The 25,618-nt window shown below is 48.4% G+C and overlaps 1 protein-coding gene across 1 annotated transcript in view; it reads left to right on the top strand.

Moving 5' to 3' along the window:
- SLCO3A1 (solute carrier organic anion transporter family member 3A1) overlaps nucleotides 1–24,771 on the top strand; it is a 151,351-nt gene extending 126,580 nt beyond the window's left edge. Inside the window, exons 9-10 of the mRNA XM_004709866.2 lie at nucleotides 12,336–12,578; nucleotides 24,087–24,771. Coding sequence (XP_004709923.2) covers nucleotides 12,336–12,578; nucleotides 24,087–24,169 — 326 coding nt within the window. The 3' untranslated portion in view covers nucleotides 24,170–24,771. The remainder of the gene's footprint in view (nucleotides 1–12,335; nucleotides 12,579–24,086) is intronic.
- Nucleotides 24,772–25,618: the final 847 nt, after the last annotated feature.

Raw genomic sequence — 25,618 nt, 5'->3', positions numbered from 1 at the left:
CTGGGCCCCTCCTCGCACATCCCTGAACAGACGTGGCCGTGGTCTTGGGTGACTTGAGTTATTGGGTGAAATGAGCAACTCGGGGGCCCCTGATGTGGCTCATCGATTGTTGATCGCATGTCTGTGAACACAGGCCTAAATATGGAGACCTGCCCAGGCAAGTGGGAGCGGTCTACATGTCTAGTGAGGGAAGCGTCCTCTGGGACCCCCCGCAGGACGAGAAGGAGGGGGGTATAACAGCAGGATTGGCATGAAGGACCTTCCCCTCACCGGCTTAGTCTCCCCACCTGTTGATTCAGCACAGGTTTCTTAGGCAATGGGCCCTCTGGAGGGTGTGCCTGACCTGCTGCTGCAATTGTGTCACCGACGATCTGCTGTCCGGCCTGTGCTAAGTGGACATCCTGTGTTTACCGTGAACCCATTGGCAACCAGGCCCAGCTGGGTGTGAATCTAGGTCCATCTTTACCCACTCGGTTATCTCACCTGTTGGCCCTGTAAGAGAAGCAAGGTTGGGGCTTCAAATCCAACAGCCACTTTTGAGAGAGGGAGAGGCAGCCGACTGCTCCTTTAAAGATTTAAAGGAATGAAAATGTAATCCTTTTCATATTCTCTGTAGCAGCACATAACCACAAGGAGCCCCTGCATAGCCTCCCCAATATTCAGGGGTTCGTTACTGCTCCTGTCTCGGGCACTCTATTTAGTGAGTTCTTTTGCGGGAGGCTTGGGGAAAAGGAGGCCAAAAGGTGAGACCTGCTTCACAAGCTCCCAGAAGGAGAGGCTTCTTTCAAAATACACAGCTTCTGAAGCAATTACCACATCACCGCCACCTTCTCTCTGTATCCACAGGTAACTCAGGGGATGAGGCGGGTGGGGGTCCTAGCTGGCCTCCTGGTTACTGTGCCCGGCTCCTAACGGAAAGGCTGCAAGTTGGAATCTGTCCCCCAGAAGGATCTCCAGAGACAAGCCTGCCAGTGCACGTCTGAACACCCAGCCAGTGGGGCCTGGAGCACAGTGCTCCTCCAACAATGATGAGGGCGCATAAGTTGGAGTTGCTTCATGGCAGGCAGGAGTTTGGTTTGGTTTGGTTTTTACTAGGAGAGGCCCAGGTGGCACAGTGGTTAAGTGCTTGGCCACTAGCCCAAAGGCTGGCAGTTCAAAGCTAGCAGCCGCTCCTTGAAAGAAGGCTGTGGCTGTCTGTTTACAGAAAGAGGGCAGTCAGGGAACTCCTATGGGGCAGTTCAACTCTGGCCTATAGGGTCACTGCGGGCCAGCATCTACCCCACAGCAAGAAGGAAGCAGGTAACAGAAGAATGGACACCTCATCCACTTGGCCTACCTTCTGGACTAAAGAAAGGACTCACTGCCATCGCGGCGATTCTGACCCATAGTGCCCCAACAGCGATTATATAGGACAGGGTAGAACGGCCCCAGTGGGTTTCCCAGACTGTACCTATGAGAATAAAAAGCCTGCCTTTCTCCTGGGGAGCAGCTGGTGGGTTCAAACAACTGTCCTTGTGGTTAGCAGCCCAAGGTGTGACCACCACACCACCATGGCTCCTTCTGCAAACACTTGACAGTCGTCCTCCCACCCACCGCAGGGACTTGGGACTTATTCTTAGGATGCAAATGACCCCCCTCCGTCAGGTGAATGCACTGAAAGGTTCTCTTACCTCTTCTCTACAGGAAGCAACTTGAAGAGAACAGATTTACCCAAAGTGGCCTGGGAGGAAGCCAGAGAGAGGAGGCGGGAACACCCATACAGTGAATGGCGTGAGGAGTATTCATTCCTCTCGTAGTGTAGGGCACTACAAGTCTGAATGTGGGATGCTGCCTCTGGGGGAAGGGGCTACTTCCTCTTGGCATCTTTGTGCCCAGCATGACTTTGAGATCCCCTATGTTTGCTCCTTCCCCTGGGTCTAGGAACCTCTCAGCACAGGAGCCCTGGGCCCAAAGGATGTGCTCTGCTCCCCATCATCTTTCTCAGTGGTATTACGCCTCTCTGATCTCTGTTCCCTTGTCTAAATTCTTATGTTTCCCAAAGGAGAGTAGCTTAATAGGTCACCTAATCCTGCAGCCTGCTTCCTATCCTCCTTCATTAGCATAACTGTCAGGAATCCTGCCTCATTAGCATCATAGAGGTTAGGGTTTCCCAAGGACACTTAGATTTGATCACAGAATGGAGAGTTGAGGCTTCAGACTGAGAATCATGGCCCGGTCAACTTGCTGCATCTTGGGGGTGGGGTGGGGGTGGGGACGACATAGTTCAGTTCACAACAGGAACTAAATTTGTTCAGAGCCCTCTATGTGAAGCTTCAGACGAGGTATCATTTAATCCCTGCTCAATCTCTGTAAGAAAGGATTGCTGTGCCCATTTTATCAACAATGAGACTGAGGCTCAGATTAGTGAGGCAACTTGCCCTTCCCTGGGGTCCTGTAGTCCCCAGGTGGCTGAGTTGGAGTCCCAAAGCAGCAGTCATCTTAGATTCTAAGCCGCCTCCCATTCCTTTCTCCCCATCAAGCAGCCACGAACTGCAGAACTGCACGTTGGTCTCCGGAAAAGCATCAGCTCCGTCTCACCCCCGTGAGCAGTAGCCATCAGTAAGCTAGAGGTCCTGTGCAAAGCACTGCGAATGTTGGTTTTCAAAATAGCGGTCTCAGAGAGTCCTGCAGCATTAACTGCCAGGGAGAAGGGAGGACTCCCACACATTGCAAAGATCAAAACTCACACGTCTTTCACCCTCTGCACAAAACCAGGCTTCGCAAGCCAGTCGCTCTCAGGAGCTTAGCTAAGGGGTAAATAGAGCGCTTTCTGTAGCCCTGAAAATCCCTGGTAAGAGCTCTAAAATCTCTCCAAATCCACACTTTGGATGGGAGGAAAGGGGACCAGTGAGTTTGAGATTTGGAAGTAGTCAACTTGGAACAAATAATTCACATCCCTCAACCTCAGCTTTCTTTCTATGTTAAATAAGGTGGGGGTGGGCGGGGGCGGGGTGGGCGGTCAAGAGGAGATATTGACAGTTCGCCTTTGGTGCAGGAGACTCCAGTACCATTCCTGACCAGTGCGCCCGCATGCGCGCATGCTCGACCACTGCCATCCGCTGCAGGAGGCTTGTGTGTTGCTGTGAAGCTGAACTGGCTTCCGTGGTGCTAGGATGAAAGACTTGGTAATCGACTTCTGAAAATTAGCCTAGGAAAACGCTAGGGATCAGACCAGTCTGACCTACAACTGATCTGGGCTGGCATGTTGGCGCCGTTGTGTATCGCGTTGCCCTGAGTGCAATCACTCTGGGGCTATCAAAGAGGGTCTTACTTAGTATATGTGCGGCTCCCCATCTAGCACCAGTTATATAGTACACCATCGTTGTCATGCTAGTCTGCCTACTGGAGAGCTCTTCCGTTGCTCTCTGGGGTGCCAGCAACTTGGAGGGAGTATCCGTGCTATTATTTGGTTCATCCTAGTCTAAAAGGGATTCCTGGTGGCACCGTGGGTTAAGCAATGGGCTGCTAACTGAAGGTCAGCAGTTTGAACCCACCAGCAGCTCCTCAGGAGAAACATCAGGCTTGGGACTCATAAAGATTGGATCTGGGACACTCACAGGGACAGTTCAACACTGACGTGTTGAAAGTGAGTGTGGTTTGGGAGTTTGGATTCGTTTTGAAAATGCAAAGGCAAGTGGCGCTGGTAAGAATTGGTTGTGTATGATGGGAGGCATCATCCTCTGGGTCCAATCAGGGGTCCCAGCGTAACTAGGGCCTCTGATGTAAAAGATCTTGTCGGTCCATCCTCCCTGGCATGGACCGGCTTCCCTTTGGGAAAGGATTTTAAGTCAGTAAGAAGGAAAAGATGAGTCTGTCAAGAAAGAAAGCCCATATTTTACTTAAACAGAAATATGAAAAGAAGCGCATACAATGTTTAAGATATACTCAACCCAGGGTTTATTCAAAAACCACACCCTACCTCTTCATTATCGCAGTGAAAAAGGCCCGGCCACGTGGTTGAACCCTGTAATTCCATTAAGATTTATTTGTGTCATTTTTCACCTGAGCCTCAAAAAGGGTGGCATTCGCTCCATTTTAAAGATGAAGAAACTGAGGCAGAGAGAGTGACTTGCTTTTGATTCCGTGAGTTTTCTTTTGTATTTTAACTTCGTAGCGTGCATTTTGTGAAAAGCCAATCAGTTTAGCTCTCAACAACTCTTACCTTGTTCAATTCATGGCATCGTGTAACATCCCCGGTCCCAACGCCTCCCTGTGTGTCCATTCTTCCTCCTTTCCTAACCCATCCTGTATGGTGGCCTTTGTCCGGGGACTCTGGATCTTGAATGGCTGATTTCTGTAAGGAGTACAAACCTCTGCAGTGTTACTGCTCCACAGACAGACCTGTTTATTGTTGGGCTGGAAATTGGGCCATGAGGGTGAATTCTGTTCCAGGCCTGAAGGGTGATGAGGAGCCATAGTCTTGGCAGTTCTCCCAGTCCCTACCAGTAAGCCGGGCCTTTTTTATAAGTTGAGTTTGTGTCTCATTTTCCTCCTAGCCTGTCCAGTATCTTCTAACGTGATCGCTTTCATAGTCATGGGAGTGGTAGCGGGGCACCATCTAGTTCTGGTCTCGGGGTCATGGAGACAGAGGAGGTTCGTATGGTCCGGTAGCCCTTTGAACTAATTGTTCTTTGTGTCTTTGGTTTTCTTCACCCGGTTTTGCTCTGAATAAGGAGAAACCAATAGTTGCCCTAGCCACGTAATCTTGTAATCCCTCAGTGGCTCCTCACCAAAATGGGATGGAGGACATTTTCTTTTTTTTTTTTTTTTTGTAGGACATTTTCTTTTTTTGTAGGGCATTTTCTTTTTTTGTAGGGCATTTTCTGTGTGAACCATCTCATGCTGGTTGAACTTGATGTCACCATAGATTAAGGACTTGAGCCTATGGGCCTAGCACTCCCTCCCTCAAGCTATTTAGTTAAGATGAAGATCTTTTCCCTTGTCTGCCATTATATTCAGGGATCTAGTTACACCACATGTACATACAGATGTAGAAAGATCCTTTGCCGAACCTATATTTATGCATGCATATAGTCCCATTCTCTCTCCCTACCCCCACACCTGTTTAGCTTTTGCGTTTATCAAGCACCCACATGTAGATGATTGTGATCACGGTTTTTGCTGGAGTGTGTGTAGAAGAGTACTTAACCTCCGTTGCCTTTAATTCCTGTGTTCCTTCCAGTTGCTCCCTTTACTTTGATCACCTTTGCCCCCACCCCCCAACACACACATTTTATATGACCTTCCCCTTTACAATGTTCGTCGCTCTCTGTTCGAAAGGTGGTAGTTTATTTTGCCTTCTCCCTTATCTGGGAAGGAATGTTTCTTTTTCTCTGAAAATCTTCTCGTGACTTTTTCCCCCCAAGTCTATGTCAGCTTTTGATTTGTTTTGTTTTTTCCCCAAAACCATTTTATTAGAAACTAATAGAGATTTTTAATAGTGGACTCATACAATGTTTAGCCCTTTGAGACTGATAAATTTTTCTCAACATAATGTCCTCCAGGTTAATCCATGTGATGAAGTATTTCAGAGATTCATTGTTATTTTTTCATGGTACCTAGTATTCCGTTGTGTATGTGGACCATAGTTTTGACAATCCATTTGTCCATTCTTGTACTTTGAGATGTTTCATCTTTTTGCTATTATGAATAGTCCTTTGATAAACATGGTTGTACAGATATATATTCATGTCACAGCTTTTATTTCGCTAGGATAGATTCCAAGTAGAAGGTAGATATAACAAGTAGGAGGATATATACCAAAGAGAAATATCAAATATATGGTATTTTATTTCCAACTTTTTAGGAAACACCATACTATTTTACACAGTGGTTGTACCATGTTACAGTCCCACCAGCAGTGTATGGAAGTCTCAATCTCTCCTCACCCTCACCAACATTTCTTGTTTTCTGGTCTTTTGTTTTGTTCCTGTTGACCTTGTTACTAATGCTGGGCTGAAATAAATATTGTCATTTTACTAGATATTTTTCTAATGGCTGAGGAAAAGGACCTCTATTGTTGCTGTCAGATAAGTGTTGAACTGCTAACCTCAAGGCTTGAACCACCAACGTTCAAACCCTCAAGCCACTCTTTAGGGAAAAAGATGAAGCTGGCAGCATCTGTAAAGATTGGCATGTTGGAAGTGTGCTGATTTCCAAGGGTGGATATGAGTTGCCATTGACTCCGAGGGAGCAGATTTGGTTTGGGAATGGCTGATGATCACGCGTTGAATTCTGTGGTTGGTGGAGAATCTTGAAAGTACTACGGACTGCAAGGAGAACAAACAGGTTTGTCTCGGAAGTAGTACAACTAGAATGTTCCTTAAAAATAAGGAGAGCGAGATTCATCTCATGTACTTTGGACATGTTGTCAGGTCCTTGGGAATGGACCTCATGCTTAGTAAAGTGGGCGGGCAGCAAAACCCTCAACAAGATGGAGTGATGTAGTGGCAGCAAAGATGGGCTCAAGCCATAACTGTGAGGCTGCCACAGGGCCAGGCACGCTTCCTTCTTTTGCACATATGGTCTCTGTGAGTGGAGCCAACTTGATGGCTCCTAACAGAACCAGTGATGGCCAGTGAACATCGCTTCATCTCTTTCTTGGCCACCGGAATGTCCACTTTGGTCTGTTCATGTCCTCTACCATTTAAAAAATTGATCATTGGTCTTTTTGTTGCATTGTTGAAGTTTTCTATACATTGTATAGATTAATTCTTTATCTGTATCTTTTCTCTATCTCGTTAGGAGAAAGATGGGGCTCTTTATTCCTGTAAACAGTTAAAGTCTTGGAAATCCACAGGGGCAGTTCTACCCTGTCTAATAGGGTCAGTATGAGTCAACATCAACTTCATGACACTGAGTTTGCTTTGGTTATCTATCTATCTCCTTAAAGAATAATGCTGCAGTGGGGATCAGGATGAGTTATATCTGTTTGTTTGTTTTTCATGTCTTTATCGTAGAGGGCCTGGGTAGCTAGTCTGCCTCGTCCACCGTCTTGTCGGAAGTGTTGACTCCTTAAGTTAAAGATGCTTATCTTTACCCTAGTGCCCTCCCAAATATGGAGATCATGTGAAGAACCGTCTTATACTTAGCTTCCTACAGGAGCTCTTAGTAGTTACGTGTTGTGCCACTAACCACTAGGTCTGCCGTTTGAAAAAAGCCAGCCTCTCGGTGGGAGAAAGATGAAGCTTTCTGCTCCCATAAGGAGTTGTAGTCTTGGAATCCCACACAGGGGCAGTCTGTCCTGTGGGGTCGCCGGGAGTCAGAATCGACTCAGTGGCAGTGAGTGCGGTCTTGGTTGCTTAGCTTCCTCCTTTGTAATGGGATGGAGGCTTCCCAACTCTCTCCGGGATATTGTTAGCTGACACTGGAGCATGCCAACCGGCAGGTGAAACTACATGTTTAGTGCATACAGGTATGCCTTGCTTTAAAAGCAATCCATCCTCATCCAGAAGCAGGCATCTGAAAGGACTTGTTGCTGTTATTGTCTTGAGCCAACAGCCTGGTGACCCAACGTGCCGTGGAATCGCCTGCAGCTCAGCCCATTGTGACCCACGGGGTTTTCATCCGTTACTGTCCTCGGGGCTTTCTTCCTAGCCCGGCTTAATCTGGAACCTCTGCTGAAACCTGTCCATCATAGCACTGCACCAGCCTCTCCTGACCAAGTCATGGATACAGATGAGGTGCTGATCCAGGAATCCTATGGGAGCCTCCCACAAGGGCAGCGAGCATTCCACCCCTGGGCTCCCAGCACTCACGTGTTGGCCCTGTACAGGGTACGTGGGGTTAAACCAGTTTTATGGACGGATTCCTTAGGTTGCAAATCTCTTCTGTTATACTTGGCGGTGTAGTGGTTTGCTCGTTGGGTTGCGATCCACATGGTCGGCAGTTTGAAACCACCAGCAGCTCCTCAGGAGACAGACTGGGCTTTCTACTCCCATAACAGGTACAGTCCCGGAAACCCACAGGGGGCTGCTGTGAGTCAGCATGGACTGGATGGCAGGGAGTGGAGGAAATGTGATCTGATTTGCCAACGTTGCATTTTCTTGCAACTGTTTGAGAACCCTTGCACAGTGAAGCAAGAGACACCTGCCTGATCCTTCCTTCCTTGACAACACTTCTCATCTGTATTCTTCGCTGTGAAATGTCAATAAGACAGGAGGAGGCCAGCAGAGGAGAGCCCTTGGATGCTAATGACAATCCTTTTTAAATGCTAAAAAGCCAAAAGGTAGTTAGATTTGAGTGGTCCCACTGGGCCACAGGGACAGACCAAATTAGGCCCTTTTTGACCAAATTAGGCCCTTTTTATGCTCAAATACTCCCCTCATTTAAACTGATTTCCGACCTCGGCTTACTTTCCTGTGTGCTGTGGAGTGTGTCTCTGGGTCTATTACCTGGTGCCCATGATGTTGCTTCCACGCGGGTCTGTTTCCGTGAAGTGCAGAAAGGCATGTATTGATCCCTGGGGGGCAAGGCGAACACCCAGGAGCAGGTGGGGAGGGTGTCCAGCACCTGGGCAGCCTGTGGAATTCACTGGGCCCTGGGCGTTGGAGTTCCCTTCCGGAGAATAATCTCGCCTGGCACTGGCACAGAGGGGCAGGATGGGCAGGATTTTGAGCTTGGAGTGGATGAGGTGGCTTCAAAAAGCTCGTGGGGAAAGTGCCAGCCCTTTCCAGGCATGTTCCCACAATCTGTGGGAACGCCCCTCCTATTTGTCAGTCATGCTGCCTGAGAAGTTTCATGAGATTTCAGACAGAATTCCTTTGGGGTTTCTCTTTGGGGTAACCAGCCAAGGAGGGGGAGAGTGCTGTGGAGCCTGGAGGAAGCACCTGGGTCTAGGGGCCTGGGCCCTCTGCCAGCCTCATTAGCAAGGAGCTGAGTGCAGCACCCTCTCACCCCATCGCAGGCCTGTGGGAACCCGAAGAAATGCTCCTTCCTTCCTTAAGCCTGCCTTCCCCATTCCAGGCTGCCCTCGGAGGGCCTCCTGGGAAAGGAGGCTGGGAAAAACTGTAGCTTCTGGCCGTCATAAAGTGGGTTATCGTTTATGAACCTCCGACATGCATGTGTGTGTTGTTGGGGAAAGGTCTCTAGCTCATCAAATTCTCACCTGCCTGACTGAAACTGCAGCTCTGAGACGCTCAGGCTAGCCCGGGAAGGTGTGGTGGCAGTGCCACCCTGCTGTTGTCCCCATCCGATTTCACAGATTTCTTCCAGCTTCAAAGCTCTCTCACCAAAGGTGGGGGGCACCAGGCTCAGCCTCAGAGGGATCATGCCTTTTGTATTTATTTGTTTGTTTCAACCATTGGTGTGTATTAATGGCCCATCCATTGTTTTCCCTGAATACAGAGTAAAGAACTCTTTTTCAAGAGGCCAGAACCTCCTGGGGATGTTTTATTTTTTTAAATGCTGATGACTGGGTTCCAAGAACGCCTGGTAGTGTGATGGTTACACATTGGGCTGCTGTCTACAAGGTCAGGAGTTCGGAACCAGGGGAGAAAGATGTGGCTTTCTGCACCCATAAAAAGTTACAGTCTCAGAAACTCACAGGGACAGTTCTAACCTGTCCTATGGGGTGACCATGAGTCAGCATCCACTCGATAGCAGTGTGTGATAAGTGAACGAGTGAGGCGCCGCACTTGTAAATGTTCTATTTGGTGGGTATGAGATGAGGCTCTCCCCCCAGATGATTCCAGTTTGCAGCCAGTACTGAGACCAGGGACCCCTGCTGGGGGACAGCTGTGGAGAAAGAATCGCAGAGAGTAACAGGATGGAATTAAAGATGGCCAAGAGGTCTCATCTGCCCTGCCACTTTGGTGACTGGTTATAACGCTCAAGATGCTCTGTTCAGAAAGTGTGAAATTCATCCCCAGCCCAGATATTCTGACCCTGTTGTACATACCCTGTTTTCCCTGAAAATAAGACAGTGTCCTTTATTAATTTTTGCTCCCAAAGATGCGCTAGGTCTTATTTTCAGGGGATGTCTTATTTTCCCATGAAGAAGAATACAGTACACATTTATTGTTTATTGTTTTATTAAAAGAGACCTCGCACTTCCTGTCTGCTCTGGCTGCGCTGCGGCCAACAGTGGTACCCGCTGCTACGGTCCAGAGTCCAGAGTTACAGTAGCTTCAGGGGGGCTTATTTTCGGGGAGGTCTTATTTTCAGGGGGATGCCTTAGATTTCAGCGAGAGGCAAAACTGTAAGTCGGTCTTATTTTCCGGGGATGTCTTACTTTCGGGGAAATAGGGTATCTAAGGGTGTGGAAGTTGTCAGCATACAGGCATGTGGATGCATATATCCAGAGTGTAGGACAGGTGTATCCCACAGCCACGAAGTCCATTTCAGCTCTCATTGACTTTATAAGTCAGTAGAACCGCTCCCGAAGGCTATCCATCTTTACCAGAAAAGGCAGCTGTATCTTTCTCCAGCAGAGCAGCTGACCTGTGGGTTCTAAGTGCTCACCTGTGGTCAGCAACACATTAGCAACCCCGCCTGGAGCCCAGCATGTCCTTACTTGACAGAGTAGAGTGTACTCAAGGGCAAGATCTTGGGCCGTCTGAAAGCCCTGTTCAAAAGCATGGGGCACACAGCCTTGTCAATCCCTCTGTGAAGTGGTACTTTCTTGAGTGACACCGAGAGCACCTCCCCCACCCTTTCCAGGGAAGACTCTTATTTCTCAGACGCTCACGAGGATGACACTCGTCATCATCGTCATTATTCTAGCTGTCATTTTATATTTCCTGCGTACCAGTTGTTGTTCAGTGTCATGGAGTCGGTTCCGACCACAGTGACCCTCTGCACAATCAGAGCCAAACACCGCCCGGTCCTTCGCCAGCCCCACGATTGTGCTTATGCTTGAGGCCATTGTTGCAGCCACTGTACCAGTTCATCTCCTGTGCTGCCCCTCCACTGTACCAAACACGAGGTCCTCTAGGGAGTGGTCTCTCCTGACACAGCATGTCCAGCGAATGTAAGATGAAATCTCACCACCTTGCCCTCTGAGGAGCACACTGGCCGTACTTCTTCCAAGACCTTCCTTTAACAGCCCATGGTACTTTCAATATTCTTCTCCAGGACCACAATTCAAATGCACCGATTTTCCTTTATTCAATGTCCAACTGTCACATGCATAGGAGGCAATGAAAAATAGCATGGCTTGGGACAGGCACACCTTAGTCCTCAAAGTAACATCCTTGCTTTTCAATCCTCTAGAGCAGTCTTGTGCAGCAGATTGACCTAATACAACATATCTTTAGAGCTCTTGACTGCCACTTCCCTGAATATTGATTGGGGATCCAAGCAAGACAGAATCCTTGACAGCTTCAACCATTTCTCCATTTAATTTTGACATTACTGTTGATCCAGTTGTGAGAATTTTGGTGTACCGGAGCCTGTTCTAAATAGTTTTCATGTGTTGATTTTAGTAGTCCCCTTACAGAATTACAATCTCAGGACCCCAAAGGGGCGTTTCTACCCTATCCAGTAGGCTCGCTGTGAGTCAGAATTGGCTCAGTGGCAGTGAGCAAGTCCCAATCTTATAAAAACTGTATTACTATGTCCATTTTGTGGATGACAAAACTCAGGGACACAGAGCTTAAAAAAAGTGCCTATCATAGGCAGTAAAGTAAGTGGCAAAGCTGGGATTTGAACCCACCAGCTGAGGGAGTGGCTCTTTTAACCACTGTGCTATTCAACCAGAGTGCCTGAGTTGTACAAACCATTAACACATTCAGCTTCTAACATAAACGTTGGTGGTTTGAGTCTACCCAAAAGTAATCTACTTCAACAAAACGCAGCCGTTAAAAAATGTGCTTAATACAGTTGAATGATGGATTGTTGTAAGGTTTGTAAGAGTCCCCAATAAAGTGATTAATTTAAAAAAACTAAAACCTATGGAGCACAGTTTTGCTTTGACATACACGGGGTCCTCATGTATGTCCTCATGAGTGACAGTCAACTGGATAGCAACTAGTGTATGGGATGGGATGATATGGGTATGGTATGGTGTGGTGTATGATATGGTATGGGGTATGGTATATGGTATGGGGTATGGTACATAGTATGATATGGTATGCTTATAGCATGGAGTATGATATGGGTATGGTATGGTATAGTGTATGGGGTATGGTATGGCACACTATGGTATGGTATGGTAAAGTACACAGGCACTGAACTTGACACCCTGGCCCAGCAGTCCTTTACCAAGAGCTAAGACACAGACCTGGGGGGAGGGGGAGTCATCTCTTCATAAACGTCTTCATCAGAACCAGACCAATGCCTATCCTTCCCCCCTACAGGCTTCATCCCCCCACCCCTCATCTTCGGGGCCGGCATCGACTCCACCTGTTTGTTTTGGAGCACGTTCTGCGGGGAGCAGGGGGCCTGCGCGCTCTACGACAACGTGGTCTACCGCTACCTGTACGTCAGCATCGCCATTGCCCTCAAGTCCTTTGCCTTCATCCTCTACACCACCACTTGGCAGTGCCTGCGGAAAAACTATAAACGATACATCAAAACCCACGAAGGCGGGCTGAGCACCAGTGAGTTCTTTGCCTCTACTCTGACCCTAGAAAATCTGGGGAGGGACCCTGTGCCCCCGAGCCAGACCCATAGGACAAAGTTTATCTATAACCTTGAAGACCACGAGTGGTGTGAGAACATGGAGTCGGTTTTATAGTGACTCAGGAGGGCTGGACTCTGTATTAGTCATGCCAGGGTCATTTTTCTTAAAAAAAGAAAAAAGAAAAAAAAAAGAGTTTCAAAAAAAATCCACACCCAGCATCACCTACCCACGTCTGCACAGACACGCAGAGACATACGCACATGTGCGCACATAGGTGCGTGCTTACCCACTGGCACACGTACACCTACATGCACACAGACGCGCCCACAGGACCTTTGTCCCTTTTCTGAGAATCAGAGCCAGACAGGAAGCAGAATAAGGAGAGGCCGGGGTCTTGTGTTGGCCGCGCAGCTGGGGTCACAGAGGACGTGCACACGGCTAAGGCCCAGAATCGGCTCTTGGAAGGCACCTCCCGGTTTTCAGGATGCCAACAGCTGCAAGCAACAGGCACTGCCAAATTCAGGGAACGGTGGTGGCCAGCTTGGAGGACGGAGCTTTCCGGCTAGACATACACATACAAAACAAAAGCCAACCTTAAGGAAAAAGAGTCTCCGCAAACGACAGCAGACACACAAGCTGACCACATGGCCAGGTCAAGCACTAGTGACATAGCCTATGCCCCTTCTCCTGCACTCGGGGTGGAGGAGGCGGGCACACCCTCCAAGGAGTGGGGGCCCCATGCCCTGCGCTGAGTTTTGCAATATGGGTCCCCGTGTAGACGAATCACCCAGTCTGCATGTGGCTCAAGGCCCCCCGCGCTCTCTCAGCGATGAGCGTGGGTGATCTGTGCTGGAGTCTGTCATTGGCGCCTCCCACCAGCTCCATTTCCATGTTCAAGACTGAGGGTCTGGGGAGGAGTCGAGCACGGGGGTCAGCACCCATCTTCTCCACGCAGCACCCCCGTGGTGGGCGCCCACTCCCCACAGCCCCACAGAGTGACCTCAGGAAGCAGTGGGCCTCGCCGGGCTATGACTGACCCGTTCAGAGCCGCCGAGACCCAGCCTAGTCCAAGTCATTTGCTTACATTTGCCAAACATTTTGCCATTTTTTTAGAAAGAGAAACAATGCATATGAATTTCAACTGTTGTCTGTATAATCCTCTGATACGATTTTTAACAACTTCTAAAAGCTGTGTTAACCCTTCAGCCGCTAGTACGGTCCTCTAGGCCTATTTATGATGCTGATGGTGTTTAAGTTCTTCCTTTCCTTTTTTAAGTGCCCCCCAAAATAGAACGGGATGCAAAGGATGCAATGAATCTATTGTCATCTTTATCCCCACTCAGATACTCTACAGAAACAATCAGAAAATAAAATGTTACAACCAGAGGGAAGGTGCAGGGGTGCTTCCACCAAGCGAGTGGGTGCCCAGCCTGCCTTTAAAAGAACCACGTTGGAGACAACAGAATAGCGTGATGAATTGCAAATTGGCCTTCTCGCTTTATTCCCCATGATTCAGTGATCACTGTCTTGGGAAGCTCTTTCTTGTATGCGGGGAGACACGGGCCATGGGATTAGGGGTGAGGTGCGTGTGCACTGGTTGGTGCGGGGCTGCTGGGGGCCGGAAAGAGAGGCCCAGAGCAGTCCTTTACCGCAAGCTGCTGAGCAGGCTGTGTAATGAGCAGACCCACAAGCTCCTGCAGCTACGCCGACAGTGTTTTCAGGGTCAACTTTGGACTAATGGCCTTTGTCTGTGTATTGAAAGTAGCCGAACCTTGAACAGCTTAGAGACTAAACCTGTTTCTGTTTGGGACAAGACACCTGTAGGAAACCCTTTCGCAGGCAGCAGACGAAGGCATACAAAAAGGCATTTTCATAAGGAAGCAGAGCTGAAGCATGTGCCATCGATTAACATGCTCGGGTGCTAACCAGATGGTTCACCCAGAGGCACCTTGGAAGAAAGGCCTGGCAAACTGCTTCCAGAAACCGAGCTCCTAAAAACCCTCTGGTGGCTGGCGCTACTCTGATCCACGGGGGAGTCACCAGGAGTCAGAGCCAGCTGGGCTGCCAGAGGGATGGTGTGTTGGTTGCTATGTTTCCTTGGTGACTGCAGCCCTGCCACACTGGTGCCCTGCAAAGGCTGGGAAGCTTGGTTAGTAGGTCAGACGGTGTCTTCCCCTCAGATGTACATGTGCAGTATACCCACACAACAACAAAGGACAGGGAAAGAAAGAGCAAGGACATTGGTGCCAAATGTGTACAAACACTGCAAGCAGGGAGACTTGAGAGAGCGCCCAGGTCAAGGAAAGATCCAGGAAGGTGCCGAAAGGTGCAGCCTGTGTCTCGGGTGCTCGGCCACCGTGAGCAGCTGTCTGCGCAGGATGCTTCTGAAACACGCTTTTCCTCTGTTTAGTATTCGCCTGCCATTGTTTATGAAAATGGGGCCACTCATCAATATGTTAATGAGGGGAAGGGGGCAGGGCTCCCTGCAGTTCATAAAATATGTATGCTCTGTCACTTCTAAGGCTTCGGTAACGTTCTGTACATGTTTTGCTTTGGTTTGGTTCTGAAAATGTATTTTAAGAGGTCAAGGCCCTCATATTCTGTTGCATAGCTCTCCAAGCCCAGCGCACACAAAGTGAGCCCCTACGATCTTGTGTTTGATGGGGCTATTTGCTATAAAAAAAAAAAAAGTTTTTTTCTGTAAAACCCTTTGTATTTTGGATCTTTTTTTCCCCCCAGAGAATGAGGTGTTAGCCTGTCTGAGAAAAACAACGCCAAGGGCTACGTTTTCATCAGTAATCAGATACACATTTAAACTTCCCTATTGCAAGATGGCTTTGAAATTTCTCATTTCTCTCTCATACCACAGAATGAGAACCCCAATCTAGATTTATTTTTCCTTCTGTGCCACAAAGGGGCATATTGTCCATATAAAGATAGTGCCAGCTCCTTGGTTATTTCTTTAGTTTTGAGTGGTATTTCGAATGAAAACATGTTCACGCAAGATTTGCACTGGCCTTTGAAAGAACAAAGATGTGAGGGATGGGCTAAACCTGAGAAGCGCGCGTTACACTGCTGTCAGTTCTGCTGCAGACTCCTCCCCCCAACAGCGGAACACAACCAGAAATGGATTAACAAACTTTTGGGGGGGCTGCCCCATTTGCTAGATCTTTTTAACCCACACTTACTGGCCAAGACAGTTTTACCAGTTTTCTTCCTGCTTCTGTGGTAAACACATCCTACGAAGGGTCTGTCTCCAGGGAGCAGAATTGCCAGCGTCCTTCAGCTCAGCTGCGCTGTCTGGAAGGAAGGTGGTGGCGAAGCACCAAGGCACCCTTGGGAACCTTGTTGTCTTAGGTCCCGGCATGTAGGCACTCCTCACCGCTAATGAAAGATCAAGCGAAGTTTCTTGCTGCTGAATAGGTGAATTACCAGGGAGAAACCAAGCGGTGGCCTGAATGGAAAAAGTCCTGATGTCTTCCGAGAAAGCAGTAGCGTGCTTCTGCACATACCTAGCATATTTTTCCCTACCTTCCAATGGATCTCTAGTGATGATTTGAGAGTGTGGTCATACAGCGTCTGGTTAGTCACAGATGAGTCCGAATCTGTGTCCCCGAGTCCCTTGTCCACATCTGTGCTTTCAATACTGGCCGAAGCTTCACTCATCCATGACAAGAGTGTCCGGCCCTTCCTGCCGTAAAGCCCACAGCCCAAGGGAGCCCGCAGTCATGCTCCATGGCAGATAACCAGCAGGGCTCTGCAATTCTAAGTACACTGCTCCCGGGAGATTTTTTTCCCAGGGAAATAGAAAAGACTGCGTATAGTCGCTAATGGATATTTGCCACACCTTCTAAGTGAGACCACTCACTGAGGGGGAAGAAATAGGGGGCAGGATGTATCTGTCTCAGCAAACCCCCCTGAGGAAAAGCGAAGAAATAGGGGGCAGGATGTATCTGTCTCAGAAACCTCCCCTGAGGAAAAGCATCAGCATGGTCTCTTCTCTACCTCGCCAGACCTACATACTTTGTTCTAAGCACTGCCTGGGAGTCCTGACAGTGTCCCCTTTGTACGTTAAGCAAAAGCATAAAATAAAACGTATACACACACCCACCCACAATCACTGCCGCTGATCATGCAGTCAGAGAGCAGGAGGACAGGTGAGCTTCTGCCCCGGCTTGGTGGAGTGACACAGTACTGTTTTATGTATTCATTTTGGTTTGGTTTGATTTCAACCAGGATAAGGAAGGAGAGTCTGACAGACATGTTTCCGTCCCACAGAAGGAGAATAATTGCTCCCCTGTGCTGTTCTAGTCTGAGTATTCTGACTGCTTGAGAGAACGAGATATTTGTCCAGAAGCAAGAGAAAGATAGACACCTGGTGGGGATTCAACTCTCCACTGTGCTCATGATGCTGCCTTCTCATCGGTCTTCTCTCAGCTGTGCTCCACGCGGACTGTTTCCCTTGAGGGTTGAATCCACGTCAAATACTTAAGCCCAGTTGTCCGAGAGAAGGCACCAGTGAAGTGCAGCCTGGAAAATCGTTTGGCACCCAAATATAGTCTCAGTGCTCCTCTTCTGCCTTTCCCTCCTCATTCATTACATGATTCTCCCAACTCATTCTGAACTCCCATCCCTGACCAGCTGTGGGACCCAATCTCATAGTGGCCGACCCTCAGAGAGGCTCTGGATCCAAGCACCCGCAGGACTGTTATTGCTCCAGAGTAAATTGGAAGCAGGATCTGTTTGGTGGAGCGTTTGAGGAAGCTATTTTTACTTGGTTTTAGAGTCTGGTGCTGAGCACAGCATGTGGCATCCACTCTTGAGTTCACACAACTGCCTGTCCCTGCTTCCCCACTTTATGTTCAGAAGTGTCCTCAGCCATGCTTGGGCATCACAGCAGGGAAGACATGGGTGTCAAATCCTAACATGGGGATTTCAGAAAAGCACAGCTTCTCCTCGACCTCAGAAGTCCATGGTGGCTGTGCACACAGTGAGACCCCTCACCTCTCACATGCCATCTACAGACAGCATGGCTTCTCTTTGCAGGCTTGGTTAGTTTCATTTGGGTGTGCATTGTATGAGCCTTGTATTTTCCAAGCCTGTCTCCTTTTGTTTCACTTGAAAATGTGTCCTGCGTGCCCAACTCTGGACCCTATACAAAGGTTAGAAAAAGCAGCATGGCCCTTCCCTCAAGTGCCCACCATTTAATGAGAGAAACCCAAACACAAACATGGTAGATTATATTAAGAGCCACAGTGTCTGTCTGGGAAGTATCCAGAGCTCATTTATAGTAGTGATAAGTTCTGCCCGGGCAAGAGACAAGAGTGAAGGCTTTATAGAGAAAGTCGTCTGAGAGCCCAGAAACAGAGCGTGTCTGCCAGGCTGAGCAGAGGTGGAAGCGTCCTTCTAGAAAGGACTTCCAGAGTGCCACAGGCAGACGTTTTCTCTAAAGGCCCGAGAGTAAACCGTTTAGGTTTTGTGGACCACATAAGGAGCCTGGTGGTCCAGTGGGCTACTAACTGCAAAGTCCACAGTTCGAACCCACCAGTGCTCTGTGGGAGAATTGGCAGGCTGTATCCTCCCAGGAAGATTGATCGATGCAGAAAGCCTGGGTCGCAATTCTTCTCTGTCCTACAGTGTCCCTATGAATCAGAATCAATTGGACGGCAGGGGTGGGCGGGCCATAAGGTCTTGATCACAACCACTCATCTCTGTAGCTGTAGGGGGAAAGCCAACCATGCTGTTAGGTGCCTTAGAGTTGGCCCCTGATTCACGCTGGTCCCATGTGCGTAAGAATGATACGCTGCCCAGCCCTGAACACGCCGTACTCACTGCCAGGCTCACGTCCACGGTTGTTGCCATTCAGATCTAAGGCCTTTCCAGCCTAGGCAGCATCCAGACTGAGACTAGGAAAGAGAGCCATCGATCTCATTCTGAAAAGTTGCCAGTGAAAACCCATGGACCAGCAGCCTAAACACTTCTGCTGTTGTGTGGGCGAGACCATGTGTTAGACAAAGCCCCCCCGGGGTTCTTATAAACCCTCACCTCCCTGACCATGAGAATCCAGTCCAGATAATTTGTTTTTTGCCAAGGAAGAGGTAAGTACCCCTTTATTACAATTGAAAACAACATATCTTAACAATCCTAAACACTCAGCATTTCTAACAAAGTGCTCTTTTTAATCACCCCCACCCCCACCCCTCTTAATGGTGGAATTGGACATTGGAGGGATGGGAATAGGGAAATGAGTGAATCCAGATGTTGATTAATAATCCAAATCCCTTCATTTCCTCTCACTAATGCAAAATATTGCCACTAAAAAGTTAGTGGACAATAGACGTGCCGGGAGAAATCATGATTAATCATGACTAAGGCGTTCCTGGTGACACACACAGTCACCTGATTGACCACAAACTAAAGGTTGGGGGTTCAAAACTATCCCAAGGTACCTCAGAAGGTAGGCCTGGTGACCAACTTCCAAAACTCATAGCCAAGAAAGCTTTGTGGAACATAGTTCTGCTCTCTGCGGTTGCTATGGGCCGTAATGGAATTCATAAGAGTAAAAACTAAGGATAGCAAAAACTAATAATGATAGCTACTATTTATCAGACAGTTACTTAGAACCAGTCACTGGGCCAAGAATATAATCCGCATCCGCACAATCTCCAGAACCTGGGAGATAATGCTCATTAGCTCCAATTTGCAGAGGAGTAAAATCTGACATGGGATTCCCTAATTGGCTCAAGACCACAATGCTAAGAGTGACAGATCTGATTCAAATCCAAGCCTAAGGATCCAGCCATTGGGGGTACTCCCACCTGAGCAAGACACAGGGACCCCGCTACCTCCCGAGAGTGTGTCATTAGGAACACTGAACCCAGTGGGCTCTGGGACCGTGCACATTGTCCCCCAGATATAACGGGTCCAAGACACGACAGGAGCTGTATTCTGGTGGCATGCCCTCCTGTCTCCTTCTTGGCCTTAGCCCTGAGCCATCAGCCCAAGAATCCATTTATGGGAGATGTTTTACTGGAAGTGGAGAGGTTAGAAGGAAGCAGGAAATGTCATCTCTTTGAATACTACTGAAATCACCTTTAAAGCACCTGGATGCCGGGGGAGCATTTCTCTGTGCCAGCACCAGAGGCCAAGCTGCAGACTCATAGGCAGTGCCCAGGACTTCCCTGCCATCCACCGCAGAAGGAACTCTGCCCTGGCCCAGGGCCTTCGAGCACAGCGAAGCTGGTGATTGGCTGAAAACAAGTCTCCAGGCTCAGATGCTAGGCTTTTAGACATCGTTTATTGGCATTTTTATGTTTGTAGGAATCAATTAGGTCAACAATCAGTCAGTGGTGGTCATCAGGAGTTGTGAGTATTTCCCCCACAAGGTAGAAAGGGTTCTGTTCTTTAACTGTTGACAAAAGGGACAACCTAGCCTATTTCCTAGAGTTTAACAAATCTGAAGATGGAAATTTTTGTTCTCCCATTCCCTCCTGCCTTCCAAAACCCCACCGGCTACCGAGTAGATTTCCACTCTGCCCATGTCGTCAACAGCCCTCCACGTGCCCGACAATGCCACCAGAGCTCTGTGAACCTTGTTTCCTTGGGTTCGTGTTACCTACTAGAAATTGGGTCTCATGGAGATGGTGGTCTGGACCAGTTGATCGTATAATCTGAAGCTATACAACTAATAGGAAGTTTCATTAAAAGAGGACCCTGACTGAACATATAAAATATACTGTAGGGCACCACCTGAAACGGGCTGGGAGGTATTTTTGTGTGTTTTATTTGTTTACTGACATTGGCACGATTCCAGTAGCCATACAGATGAAATCCTGGATGTAACTGGAAGATAGCATCAGTATCTTCAAATTTCTTCTCTGAAATAAAGCAACCCTATCCTGCTTCCAACAGAACTGATGGAATATTAAAGACAGGATTTAATCTTCTCAAAGACCTCCCCAAATCCATTGCCATTGAATTGATGCTAACGCATGGGGGCCCCATATCTTACAGAGCACAAAACTGCTCCGTAGACGCTCCTAGAAGCAAGTCGCTAGAGCTTTCACAGTGCCACTGGAGGCCAGGGGGGGAGGAGGGGGTCAGTTGTCAATATTTGGGTTAGTAACCAGATGCAAACCACTTGAGCCACCCAGCAGTGACGACTTCCAGACCTGAGAGGTGGGCCTTGGGAACCTCTTCTAAGGCTGGTTAGTGCTCACAACTGTATAGTTTTTATCTTTGTTAGGTGCCGTTGAGTCTGTTTGGACCCATAGAGACCCCGTGCCCAACAGAATGCAACGCTGCCCACTCCCGCGCCATCCCTCACCATTGTTCCTATGCCTGAGCCCGTTGTCGCTGCCACTGTCTCAGTCCATCTCCTTGAAGGCCTTCCTCTTTTTCACCACGCCCCGACTTTACCAAACATGAGATCCTTCTCCAGGGGTTATCCCTTCCTGACAACAGGCCCAACGTATGTAAGACGAAGTCTTGCCATCCTTCGCCTCTAAGGAGCACTCTGGCCTTCTTCCAATACAACTCAGCTTGTCCACTTAGCAGTCCATGGTATTTTCAATATTCTTTTCCAGCACCACAATTCAGATGCACCAATTCTTCTACAGTCTTCCTGTAGAATTCGCATGCATATTGGCAAGGGAAAGAAAATACCATGGCTTGGGTCAGGTGCACCTCAGTCCTCAAAGTAACATCCTTTCTTTTCAATACTCTAAAGAGGCCTTCTGCAGCGAATTCACCTAATGCACGTATCTTTTGATCTCTTGACTACTGCTTCCCTGAGCATTGATTGTGAATCCAAGCAAGACAAAAATCCGTGACAACGCCAACCTTTTCTTCATCCTCATGGTCAGCAAGTAAGGTTGTGTCATCTGCATATCACAGATTATTAATAAGCCTTCCTCCAGTCCTGAGGCTACATTCTTCTTCATATAATCCAGCTTCTCTGGTGATTTGCGCAGCATACGGATTGAGCCTAATGAGGTGTTCTGAATTTCCCGTTCTTCTCAAGGTTACCCGTCATGTATTGTGGGACACACAGTCAGATGCCCTGGCACAGTCAATCAAAAACAAGTAAACATCTTTCTAGTATTCTCTGCTTTGAGCCAAGGCTCCTCTGCCATCTGCAATGATATCCCTCGTCCCATGTCCTCTTCTGAATCAGGCCAGCGCCTTATTATACTTACTATCTTAAAACAAAACAAGACACTGCAATTCAGTTGATTCTGACTCCTCGTGACCCCATAGGACACAGTAGGACTGCCCCTGTGGTTTTCTGAGACAGTAAAGCCTTACAGGAGTGGAAAGCCTCATCTTTCGCCCTCAGAGTAGCTGGTGGTTTTTAACTATGGATCTTGGGATCAGCTGTCCCACGTGTACCCCTCTGCACAACCAGGCCTCAGGGCTCTCTCATAGTCACCTCTCCTTCATGCCCGTAAGTTGACTTCCTCCTGAGGACATCCTCTGGTAAAGTGGAGGGGCAGCAAAAGAGAGGTGGTCTGTCAATGAGGTGGATTGACACCATGGCTCCAACAATGGTCTCCAGCACAGAAAGTTGTTCCTTTGTGCATGGGGTCGCTACGGGTTTGAACCTACTGCATGGCCCCAAGCATATAAATTGGCTCATTCTAGTAGAACAAAGAACTCTGTTTTTTTGAGAGCTAACTACCTACCCCATTCCATAAACACAAGATCCCCCAAACTGCATGCATCCTCTCATTCCAGCCCTGTAAGGTAAGAATTCTATTCCCAGTTTATGCATCAGAATACTAAGGCTCAGCAAAACTAAGCGTCCTTGGGCCGCATGGCTAGTTAATCACCAGGAGCCACGTCAGATCCTCTTGCCATGGTCAGCTGAGTGAGCTCATAGAACCTGCTGCTGAAGAAACTTCTCTGAAGCCAACAGGGCACCTACAATGGGGAACCTCACCCCAAGCAGGATTCCAAAGCTTCAGAGAGTGGGCTAGGCATTGGAGGGAAGAGCCTTTGTTAAACTGCCTGCAGGTACAGGGCTCTAAACAGAAAAGGACTTTTACAGGAAAGGTAGACACTGGAGCCCTTTCACACACCCAATTCCTTCCTCAGCCATGGCCACGTCCGCAAATGTTTGTTTCCTGGCCCCTCTGGGTTGTTACTGGTTGTCAAGTGAGTTACAACTCCCGGCCACCCATTCGTTCAGGACAGAACTGCTCCATGGTGGGTCCCAGGCCAACTTTTCCAAGTTGCCCCTGGGTACGTGTGAACCACCATCCTTCTGGCCAATAGTCAAGCCTGTAACCTTTGGTGCGGCTCAGCTACTCATCATCAGAGCCGTCGCTAACCCCAGCTTTCTGGATGCTCCCCTCTCCCCACCCCCACCCCCAAGTCCTTGTCCCCAAAGCTTCCAGCAAAACCAAGAACCAGAGCCTTGTGAGAGTTGAGAGGGGAAGTCCCCAAGTTACCCAGAGCACATGCACTGCATATACAGGCTCAAGCTCTGCTACCAAATCCCGAGGAAATGAGTGACGTTTCCAAACTCTTGTCCCCTTTTGGACCCCCAGGTGGAAGTCTAAAAAGGCAAAGCAAATGAACTGAGACTTAACAGCCCCACCCAGCCTGCCTTTAAACAGGAAAGCTAGCTGCGTGGGCTGGCCAACGGAACTGGCATGGCCTGTAAATAATCCCAGGGACCGAGCTGAGTTTTTAATGCTTTTTAAATGAAGTCTCAGCATCTATTTTGAAAGGATGGCATCAGCCCCAAAATCAATGCTCCAAGAAGGAGATCGTTTCCCCCAGCGTGTGGTGGATAGCTGAGGCTGGATAAATAACAAGCAGCTCCAGCATGCTGGGGGAGAAAGCCAGGCATTCATGCGGGGATTTTCACTGGCATGAAGTCACCTCTTCAGTGATGGCCTGAAGTAACAGGGGCCTAGCACACAAGCTCCAACCCTGGTAATCCAGGGTAAGTGAGTGACCAGGGATAAGTGAGTGAGTGATGGGGCACATCTTATGTATCCCCGTAGAAGGTGTTTCTTCTATGGATTTTGGTATGGATATGCTGGTCAAGAAATAGATATACATCCTTCAGGCAAATACTTGGGGCTTGGATTCTGATTCCTTGTGCTTCCCAAACCAAGCCAACTTTGTTCCTATTGAGCCAGTTCTGACTCGGGTAGCACTGGGTAGAATTGTGATCCATGGGGTTTTCTTGGCTGTGATGTTTCTAGAAGCGGATTGCCAGGCCTTTCTTCCGTGTTGCCTCTGGGTGGGTTTGGAACACGAATCTTCAGATTCCTAGTTGAGCACAACCCATTTGCACCCCCCAGGGAACGCCCTCCCTTGGGTTTACACGGAGAGAAACGCAGCACTTGGTTGACATGAGCCCACCCCACCCCCCAAAGTGGAGGCTATTAGATAAGCCTAAGAAATAAATAGGTAAACCAGAAAAGACCGATCTCTTTTTCCTCTTGGCTCTTCTTCCCTCCTCCCCCTTTAGGCACAGAGTACCAAGACATTGAGACTGAGAAAACCTGCCCCGAGTCACACTCACCTTCAGAAGACTCCTTTGTGAGAAGCTGAGGGCCTGGCCCCTCTTCCTGCAGAGAACAGTCTGCCACCGCCCAAGAACCTGACTTAGCGTGCTCTACCCTGCCCAAGAGCCCAAGGGTCTCCCGTGTGGATTATCCTGCCAGTTGGGCGGTCCTCTGAGGTCCAAGCCCAAGCCTGTGATGAGGACTTGCCAGGTGGTTTGTGGTCAGGTGTCCTCCAGACCGCCGTCAGAGTAGGTTTTTTCCTGGGATGCTTAACAGCAATGTTGGCCTGATGTGCAAATTCCCCCTGGTCCATCCCTCCTGTGGCTCCCATGGGGCGGCTTGCTGACATGCTTTAGATAACCGCTCTCTGGAATGCTTCTCTGACCCAGGTTTCCAACAGCGCTTCCGAAATCAGCCTAGGTTGGATTTTAATAGGAAGGGATAAAAGCCTCCCTTTCCACACTGAACAGAGGTGGGCTGGAGGGGGCAAGGGAGGAAGACAAAAAGCACATACTCAATAGATTTTGAGTGTGGTATTCTGTATTTTTGCAGCTTATATTTTCCAGATGAGCAGTTTAGAAATATGTAATATAAAGTACATCCTGTATGTTTGCTGAAAATTATATTAAAGGCATTATTTTAATTCTTCATCTGTCTTTGTGCTGTAATCTCTGTTGTTTCTTTCTTGTGTCATCTGGTAGAATGGTCCTAGAGGGATCAGGAGTATGTTTCTGATGATGTGTTCTCTGTCTGGGCTCTGAGATATTCAAAAGAATTTGAGCTTTGGCACCAACACAGACCTGAGTCCAAATCCTTATGCCAACATTTCCTTCTAGTGCAATTTTGATCAAGCACTCAGACTTATCCGAGTCCCAAGTTCATTCATCTTCTCTAAAATGGAGATATTAACACCTGTTCTTTATAGAGATGTGCCATGATTGTGCTAAACAGAACGCATGGCACTGAATGGGCACCCAAACACTGAAAGCAATTGCCCATTGCTCTCCTGAGCCCTGTCTGGAATTAGATGCCCCCACGATGCTCGTCTATCCTGTGCCACGGCTTGCATGTTACTGTGATGCTGGAAGCTATGCCACTGGTATTTCAAATAGCACCAGGGTCACTCATGTTGGGTAGGTCTGGGCGGAGCTGCCAGACTAGGAGGAAGGACACGGCAATCTTCTAAAAGCACTGAGCAATGAAAACATTACAGGTTTCAATGGAGCATTATCGGATACAGAGCTGCCGGCCAAGCACCACGGGTTGGAAGGCTCTCAAAATGTGACTATGGAAAAAAAAAATGTGACTAGGAAAGTGCTGCCACCTCAGAGTAAACCCAACCTGCATGATGCTGACATTACTCCCCATGAGAAGAAGCGGTGGCCGACATGCATGAAGACTTGCACATCAGAATATGCAAAGCGTGAATCTAAGAAAATTGGTAGTTGTCAAAAATTAAGGGAAGCCCATCAGGATCAATACCCTAGCTATTAGT

The sequence above is a fragment of the Echinops telfairi genome, unplaced genomic scaffold (assembly GCF_000313985.2).
Source record: "Echinops telfairi isolate 266 unplaced genomic scaffold, ASM31398v2 ScPeMD7_7409;HRSCAF=8447, whole genome shotgun sequence".
Classification (NCBI taxonomy): Eukaryota; Metazoa; Chordata; class Mammalia; order Afrosoricida; family Tenrecidae; genus Echinops; species Echinops telfairi.
This window is presented reverse-complemented; position numbering and strand designations above follow the sequence as displayed.